A 9,500-nucleotide genomic window follows, 5' to 3' on the forward strand; every position below is an offset into this window, starting at 1 on the left:
GCCTATGGCCTTGATCTGCTGTCAGCAGCACTTTTTTTTTCTGTTTCTTTCTTCAAGAAGTTCCAATCAGAGACTAATGCACTTAAACTATAGTTGCTCTGTGTCTGCACTGCCAGAGATGGCATTCTTGCTGCAAGCTAGACGGTAACACACTGGTGCTAATGTTGCTGCTATTGATTTGGGCATCTACAACCAGTTCTGGAGTGATAGCCAGATTCTATCCAGTGGTTGACACACGTACCACGAGTCAAAGTAGATAACACTATTACCTTTGTTACTTTGTCACAAAAAACAGGCTTTCTGAAGGTACTTCGCTTCAACCACCCAGCCATGTCAAGTAATATAAATTTAATACTTTCCTGGAGGAGATGTATGTCCCTACTCTCATGCTATGTCATATGACATCAAATTGCCATCTCACTAGAGATTGGAGCTCTGCAGATCTTATTCTCTCATCATACCATATGATGTCAACAAGCTTCATCTTCCACTCCATCCATGTAATATGATGGCAACTTGGTATTTCAGAGGAGATTCTCCACCTTGACATTATGTCATGTGACACAACATCCACTCGGTATTTCTCTAGAGATTCTCTGCTGTCAATTTTATGACACACCATGTGACTTGGGTCTTGTCCTCTGTGCTCGAAGCACAGATATCCCATCATCACCGTTTCCACAGATCGTCCAGGTGTTCGATGACTGCGAGTCCGTCGTTCTTGTGCACCATGAAGAAGCCCTGGACAGCAGCGATGCTGATTGGCCGATTGCGTGAGAGGGCCCTCCCGGCAAACTCCTCGGCGTGCTCTGCCGCGAGCTCCGGGTAGAAGCGCGAGTACATCTGGACCAGCTGGTGTTCTGTGGCGTGACCAATCAGCTGCTTGAGGTCCACTCGGCCAGGCCGAATGAGTGCTGGGTCGAGTCTGAGGATCGCCGATAGAAATGGAAAAAAATGCGATGGAAAATTTGATGAGTGAAAGGACAACAGGTGTTCCTCTTCCTGATCGTGACTCTTTGAAACTCTACAATAAGAAAATGAAAAAGGCTTGGTACTTGCAGTGAAGTACAAAACATGTTTTGACAGTAAAGGGCCATCAATCTGGAAGGCTTTTGAATCGGTTACCAACAAGGATGGGAAAGGGAGGTGCATATTCATTTAAAAGGGGCAAGCAATTTGCATAGAAAGAGTGTGAATGGGTCATGCCTTAGATGCAACACTGGGTCAGTTTGACAATCTCTAAGAACTGTAATCTCTAACTATATGGCAAATTGTGAGGCGATAACATCTTCAACTTACTCATTTGCATATCAACTGTTCAGGAACTGTTTTTGTGATGATTAGCAAAACTTCACAATTTCAGAACTTCCCTAATTCTTATCACATTTTGATCAAATGTGTATTGTTGTGCTTGTTAGATTTTCCTTTTCTGACAATTTTCTACTGGTCTGGAATTGTCCATTAACCCTAACTAGGCCGGGCTATTTAGGTAGTTGATAGAGCCGGGGGGGGGGGGGGGGGGGGGGGGGCCTCCCAGGCCCCCCCTCCAGATCTCGGCCGTCGACCGCGCGGTCGCGACGAAAATTGGCACACACATTGCCTATGATGTAATCTAAAATACCATGAAGTTAATTTTTCAAAAAATTATCACTTATGCTAAATTATGCTAACTTATGCATAATGATGCATGAAATCAGACTATTTGGTATAAATCACAAAATAAAACTCAAAACAGGCTTAATTTTTGTGTAAATATTCTTTTCAGTGTCCCTAGTAAATGTAATGAAAAAAGATTGTGATATCAGAAAAAATTCTTAAGTATTTTATTGTTTTTTTGAATTTCTTATGTATTTCTTTGTTTTTCGATTTTATGTTTTTCATTGTTTTTTTCGATGAAATTTGTTCGCGACATCGTTCCAAACAAGAAAATATGTTATTCATTGATTTTAATCAATAAAACACCAAAATAATTATGCTTTTATGAAATTTGCCTGCAAGCACAGTTTGCATTGAAATTGTACACGAATTCACGTTTTTGAGCAATTTTTGGTCTGACATGCATGTACATATTTATGCGTAACTTCGGAACTGCGCGCCCGGGCGTCGCAAATTTGGTGTCAAAAGATGCGCGAGACTCGAAAAAAAAAAGTCATGAAACGTCGCGGCGATAACTTTTTGCAATTGCGATACATCGCGCGGAACGTCGAGGGGGGGGGGGGCCTCGGAGCCCCCCCCCCCCCGGCCTAGTTAGGGTTAAATCCCATTTTTGATATGTCCATGCAATACTACCAGCCTTCATGGGTCACCACAGAACAAGTGGCACTCCTCAACAAAGCCCAAGTGGTTGTCATATACTAATTCAATCTATTATCCATTGTTTATACATGCAAAAAATGTCCTTATTTTGGGCAGGTCCGAGTACACTGTGACCCTTCTACAGTGGACTCCTGTTATAACAAAGTCCTCAGGACCAGCAGTTTTCTTTCATTATACCAAAATTTCATTATAATTGAACAAATAAACAATAAAAAACATAGAGTAGATAATGTTACAGCCTGAACTTTCACTTTGTTGTAACCGATATTTTGTATTATAAAATGGGTTCAAGAATGTAGCCAATAGGAAGTGCTGAAATGAGTCACGTGTGCTTTGGTTATTCTAGTCCCATCGCACTGCGTGTTAAATCCTATTGCCGATCGTCTGTGCGCGCGGCGGCTCCTTTGAATTGCATGCATACGCGCTGTCAATCCTGTAAACAACTTCTAGTTCAGGCTGCCGGCCGGCCGGCCTTTCTTCTCTTGTGCATAACATGTGTGGTGTACGTATACTCTTATACGTACAGTACAGTAGACCAAGCGTTGTGGGACCGGACGCGTACATGGAGTCACTATGAAGGACAAGTCCAACGATTTAGCAGGTTAATTCTCATGCCGTTTTCAGAGTATGTTGTCTAGTAGGCCTATATGAGGAGTCTACATCAAGTCTTTAAGGTAAAGGGTGCATATTCTATGTAAAATAAGTAAGTTTTCATGCGGGAACTTAAGTGTCCGGAAACCCAACCCCCATCATACTTATATGTGTGGGATTTCCGAGAGCGACATGCGTAAATGTTTGGGACGAACATCTTCAGACGTCTTGACCCACAGAGGTACGTGAAAAATGCTGAAAAATGCTGTTAGTTTTTGAATTTTCGACCCATTTTATAAAACAAATGATGCACAGGATTATTTCGTGGCTTAAGTGGAGATGCAGCTCACTCTCGGGTATTTACAATGTAGTGCAACATGCACTCGGCTTCGCCTCGTGCATGCTCCACAATTGTAAATACCCTCGAGTGCGCTACGCCTCTACTAACGCACTCTATCCTGTGCATCATTTGTATAATAATCGTATTCGTTATAACGACAGCGCACTGTACTCCCCTAATGAATGGTGGCTCCACACAAACTTGGCAATCTCACATTAGTAAGGCTCCTTGGAAACTCTGCAGAATAGAAATAGGAAAGATTCTTTCTGATTTAAAGGCACTGACAACATTTTGTTCAGTTGCACCGGACATTGTTAAGATTCCACTGACCTCTCGAGGTAGTTTGTGGTCATGAAGACTATTCTGGCCTCAGTCGATGCCACACCGTCCAGTGTATTCAGCAAACCACTCAGTGTAACTCTGCTCATTCCCTGGTAGCGAGCTGAGAAACAAAAAACAAAAAAAAAAACCCAAAAAATTATGCTCTCGCTATACAAAATGTGACTGCCGTTGAATGCAAACAAAGCTTTCATGTTTTCTACAAGTGAAAGGGACATTCTATCCTGATTATTACTTTGGTTTGTATTGAAAAAAAAAACAATCAGAGTAGAATTTGAGGTGGATATAGGATGCGAAAAAAAGATCATAAATTGTAAAAGTTTAGAGTGTAAGACAAAATGGCAGCACTGTGTAACTCAGGTACTGAGCAGCTCTCCATTTGTTTTGTACACAAAATTTCACTAATTTTTGTTTTTCTCTCATATTTTGGCACAGGCAGAAATTATTCACTGAGAAAGGTATACAAAAAATATTACTCTTATTATATACCAAGAACAAGTACGAAAAAAAAAGTTGTTTGGAGAAAAATAAAAGTTAGTGAATTTTTGTGCACAAACTGAACGAAAAGCTGCTCAATGTCTATGTCACACAGAGTTGTCACTTTGTCTTATTTGCAAAATTTTTAAGTCATGACTCTTTTAATTGTCCAATTTTCTCCCCAAATTTTCAGTGATCTACTTCACTGATTTTCCTGTTTTCATACAAAGCCACATGATATCAGGATGGAATTTCCCTTCAAGCAATCCACAATTACTATATCCACTTTGATTCTGTACTGCGTCTAGCCAAAACGAAATGTAGGGCCTGGTCAGTGCTTACGGTCTTCGGCCTCTTCCCTGCTGACAAACGCAGCGTCGATGTCCTCTAGAAGGATAATACTCTGTTGAGGAGCGACGTTCATGAGGTGGTTGAGGCGGTCGTCGGAGAGGCTTCGCTCGCTGAGGTTCATCATACAGATGCTGTACTGCAACTCGCCTGCCAGAGCCATGCTAACATATGGAGGTATTCCACAGAAACAAAATTATCATCAGGAAACAATATACAGTCTATGGCAACAACCTAAAATACCTGTAAACTTTCATAAGGCCTCAATAACAAAAGGCAAAATTTTCAAGCAGCATATTGCATGCTGACATAAAGTTGAACTGAGATAACAAAAATGTCAACATCAATTATTTTGAGTGCATTTAAGATACACTTCTGTACATTAAACAACTTCAGCAAAGAATATGGCATTCAGACTTTTTTCTTCTTTGAATGGATAGTCCATAGATAACATCAGTCTGGTTGAGAAGTAGCAGAAGAAATGAACACTGTAAGGTAAAGTATGTTTTATCACATATATCTACAGATGAAAAATACTAACTTATTGATAAGAACACCACTAAATAACACAGTCTATGAGCAGAATTTCTCACAGTGTTTCATTTTATGAATTTTGTGAGTCGACTGGTATTCACGAAATTAGTTTGAAAAATATTGCCTCCTGTAGACAAATGTACTTTTATTTTGTAATCCTCAGTAGGAAATCACAAACTTCTGTCCTGAAGTGGGATAATACTTATATCTTATTCCATCATTTGGTTCTCAATGACAAATTCAAATGACAAATTCAACCACTCACAAAATTGTCTTCTAATTCTATATTTGTGAAACATATTCGTATACTGTATAAGCTGTAATTTTCATGAGGGTTTCTTTTTTGGCGAATTTCGCGAGCCAGTTGGATCGCAAATTTAACAACATGCGAAAATGTCTCAATGCACTTGGGTGATAGGGCATTTACGTTCACGTTGGCATCAATTTGCAAAAACAACATCTCATGAAAATGTCTACAACTTCTTCATTCACAAAAATATCTGTACACAAAAATAACAGCGTATACAGTAATATATGGCATATACAGTAGCTTTCAGACAAAGAAGATACTAACATGAAACTACTTTTACCACAGCCAGGAGGTCCATAGAGGAGATATCCTCTTCTATATGGGATTCCTGTGGCAAAATGATAAGAAAAAAAAAAAGATAAGAAATAGTATAGAAGACACATCAACAGATAACCTAGGACCCCGTTTACAGTGCAGGGCTGGGCCGAGCCCCGGCCGAGCCCGGACTGCGCCCAGGTTGAGCCCGGCCTCAATTGCAGCACTCGGCCCCGCAATTCTGTCCGTTTATAGTGGAGGGCTCGGCCCGGGTTTGCAATTCAAACCTTTTAATATTTTGTCGTAGTGGCGCTCTGCTTGTAAACAAACAGTTATTATTGGTACCGCATTTGGCCCAGTTTGCGTTTACAGTGAAAAACGGCCAGGCCGAGCCCGGGCCGAGCCCGGGCCGAGCCCGGGCCGAGACTACCCCCAGAGCTTGGCCAAATGCGCGGCCGTTTTTGGTACCGCATTTGGCCTTTTGAGCGTTTACAGTGAAAGGAAGGCCGGGCTGAGCTCGGCCTGAGCCCGGCCTTTTCACTCACTGTAAACGGGGTCTAGGTTTACTTCCACACACTGGGTTCTACTGACAACAGCAAAGTGACTGCATATCTCTGGTCTGGGGACTGTAAAGAATTAATTTGTGCCAAACATCTTTGCTGGAATGCACAAAGGCAGTTTAAATCAAATCCAAGGTTTATATTAAGTCCATGGACTAAAACAAGCAGGAAATAAGCATATCTTTTACAAGCGAGTAGTGATGAGTGTTTATCACTGGATGTCTGTTGATAATTATATGACATCAGTGACACATATTTCACACAGATGAAATTTGCATATTCCACAGACTAAAATCAAAACTACTTTTGTAAATACAGGCCTTGAAGTCAAGCACAAATGATTATAACCTTGATAATTAAAGTGGTAAAAACACAGTAAGGTATGTAGCAGCATGGCATCCCTTTGCAATATGCCGTATTTCATTTGTCAGGAGAGAAGTTTATTACTCCCTGATCCCTTCATAGCACTTTGAATGGCTTCTAAGTATTTCCATTGAACTCAATGCATATGATATCTGAGTTTTAACACACAGTCATTACTGCTGTCAAAAGGGAAAGTGACACAATTTGCCATCACTGGTACAATTTCAACGAACACGCACATCTGACACTCGTAGAAATATTCAACATTGTTACAAGAGGTACGAGTACATGACAGAAAATTTCTTGCAGATAGCCAAGCACCTGTGTAACACACTCCCTCATCCATTTGTTGCTATAATGTCATGCCCATTTTGATTACCTGGCAGTAAATATGCTAATTATTAATCTCCTTTTCATTTTGTATCTGGGCTAATAAGAAAACCACTTGTGTTTTCACCCTCACCTCGGTCAAAATACCACTTTGGGTTGTTGATGAATTCCTTCACATCTCTTAGGATGCTGTCTGAGATGCCGCGGTCGAGGATGACAGAGTTGATGGGCCGTCTCTTTCGGGGGTACCCAAACTGCCTCCATTCAGCCCCCATCGCCGTGTACATGATGGTCTTACCCTCTTGTTTCTGGAGAGCCATCTCTCTAGCTGGGGCAAGAAAGAGGAAGAACAGAGTTTTAAAAAAAGAGTTATATTCAGGTAAAAAGTAACATCGTCGTGGTCTGTGGTTTGCATCTTTCACAATTATTTCTCTCATTACCATCGCAACTTCTAGGGTACACATTGTCAGTGGTGAACTGATGGCGGTCATTATTCATCCGGTCAAAGTGTATCCTACAAATTCTTATGAATCAGAAAACTAGATTTGAACTCTGGTCATGTGATGTTTCATCAATTAACAATTACCCTTTCCTGGCATCTTCCCTGTGGAAGAATAATCCTCATATATGTAAAGTTGCGCAGGAAGTTCTTGCACTAACGCACTTTCAGTGCTTGAAAGACGGCTCGGAATGGGAACACACACTTCCAAGAGTCTAATTATTCCTTTTACAGCACAGACTTGGTTGCACTTGACAGAAAGGCATATTAGTTTGAGTGAGGTGTTGAGGAATCCATTTGGGAGCGAGTGGATGAACCCAGTCTCAACAGAAAGCAGGGCCTTTGTCTCAACCCATCACATGCTGAAACCTGATAATTTGGGGGATTCCAAGCCGTCTTTCAAGCACTGAAAGTGCATTAGTGCATGAACTTTCTGCACAACTTCATTCCTATGAGGACCATTCTTCCACTGGAATATACGGCAGAAGACGCTGGTGAAACATTGCATGATGTGAGTCAAAATTCACTTTTCAGATTCATAAGAATATGAAAATATTGATGACTAGGAAGTGTCAGCATGCAGTATCTCCTTCTACCTTGGTTGAGGATCTCGTAGAAGAGCTCCTTGTTGCGCCCAACTGCTGTGAGAGTGACCGTCTCCCACGGCGTGCCCGAATGAAGATCCACCATCTGCTTCTCCCGATTTCTCTCGACAAAGATCCACGTGTTTTTATACCTGACGGAGAAGGAGATGCACATCCACAGCATGGAAACCAAGATTGCGAGAAAAATATCTCAAAGCTCTGTTGTTCACACTTTTCATCCAACATAATCTTATGACAAGATTAAGAAGTCTGCCCAAACATTTGTGAATGTGGATAATGGTTTGGTTGTGATACTTTTTCTGTCTGAAATCACTACGATTCCATCATTACAAGATGTGTACATCAGCAGTGTTTTCTGGAAGTTTTCCAAGAACTTACCATCTGCCTCTTCCTGTACTATTTCACCACTTACTAGTATAATACACAACTTCAGAAAAACCTGTGTCCCGTTTCATAAAACGTATTATCAGTGACAACTGCTACATTTCTGTGACAAATTTGCTCTCAGCCAATCAGATGCAAGGATTTCAGTAGCTTATAACGACTATGACAACTTGTCAGTGATAACAAGTTTTATGAAACGGGGTCCGGAAAAGACTGCAGTTTTTGTTGTTCTTGTTGTTGTTGTTGTTGTTTTTTATAACGATTGGTGAAGTCTTCTGCTTTGAAAGTAGAAAAAAGTTTGCTTTTTCTTCTACTTCTAGCATTTTACTACTTCAGCAAATGAAACCACAAAACATTCTCTTAAAATACAGTGATCTTTCCTGAATTAATTTCAAAAACAAAGATGCAACAGACTATCAATTCATGACAACAATCTGACTAGATATGGTCTCTCATGGTCTCTCATCTCGTGTACATTTTCAAAAACTGAATTGAAGGTGTCCATGTGCTTACTCGCTAAATTTCCTTGAAGAACTATGCTGAGTCTACAATTTGTATATCCTTGAAGAACTATGGACCCTGATGCTTTGTCGACAGGGAATTTACTTTTTTTCTTTTTTCTTTTTGATGAGTGAGGGATGCCTCTACCTGAGATAGTGGTTCCCTGGACTGGGCACAAAGTCAAACTGGGTGTCGATCTTTCCGCTCTCGCTCTGTGTGAAGGTGGTCTCCACGCTGAGGTGCTGGGCGTGACGAGCGTTCTGCGTGATCCACTGCAGGAGCCAGTGGTAGCTCTTGTCCTTGCTCGGAACCTCCAAGGTCATCAAGAGGTGGCGTCGTGCTGCGATGCTGCCATACTGCATGCCCTTCTTGGCCACAGCCATCAGCGCCCCCACTCCAACGAGACCGAATCCCGCCCCAAAGTATGGGTTGTCCTTTAAAGTGGTTATGAAGTCACTGACACCCATTCTGCATGTCAGATGTAATCCAAATGATCGGTATAAATGCTGATCCCCTCAGGCCAGCATTCATAGATGTGCAAAATTCTATGATGCTGAGAGCCTGCTGTCTGGATCTCTACAGACAAACAGACAAATTAAACACATATTAAAGAAGGGAAAAGCACAGCAGCAAAATAATCAAACATACTACATCTAAGTCAGTGGCGGATCCAGGAGGGGGCGCACCAGGCTCATGCCCCCCTTTATTTCTTTGTTAAAGCAAAAGAAACAAAAAGAAAAAATGGAGG

The 9,500-nt window shown here is 41.3% G+C and overlaps 1 protein-coding gene across 1 annotated transcript; it reads right to left on the reverse strand.

Annotated features, from left to right (window-relative positions):
* Positions 1-523: 523 nt before the first annotated feature.
* LOC139725538 (mitochondrial chaperone BCS1-like) lies at positions 524-9,219 on the reverse strand. Its single transcript, XM_071636623.1, has 7 exons — positions 8,900-9,219; positions 7,859-7,998; positions 6,897-7,091; positions 5,520-5,583; positions 4,406-4,575; positions 3,578-3,689; positions 524-925 (listed from the first exon to the last, which is right to left on the reverse strand). The coding sequence occupies exons 1-7, from the start codon at positions 9,217-9,219 to the stop codon at positions 670-672; spliced, it is 1,257 nt and encodes a 418-aa protein (XP_071492724.1). The 3' UTR covers positions 524-669.
* Positions 9,220-9,500: the final 281 nt, after the last annotated feature.

This window comes from Diadema antillarum, unplaced genomic scaffold (assembly GCF_040938485.1).
Source record: "Diadema antillarum isolate AM-2024a unplaced genomic scaffold, OU_Dant_1.0 seq00000049_RagTag, whole genome shotgun sequence".
NCBI classification, from domain to species: domain Eukaryota; kingdom Metazoa; phylum Echinodermata; class Echinoidea; order Diadematoida; family Diadematidae; genus Diadema; species Diadema antillarum.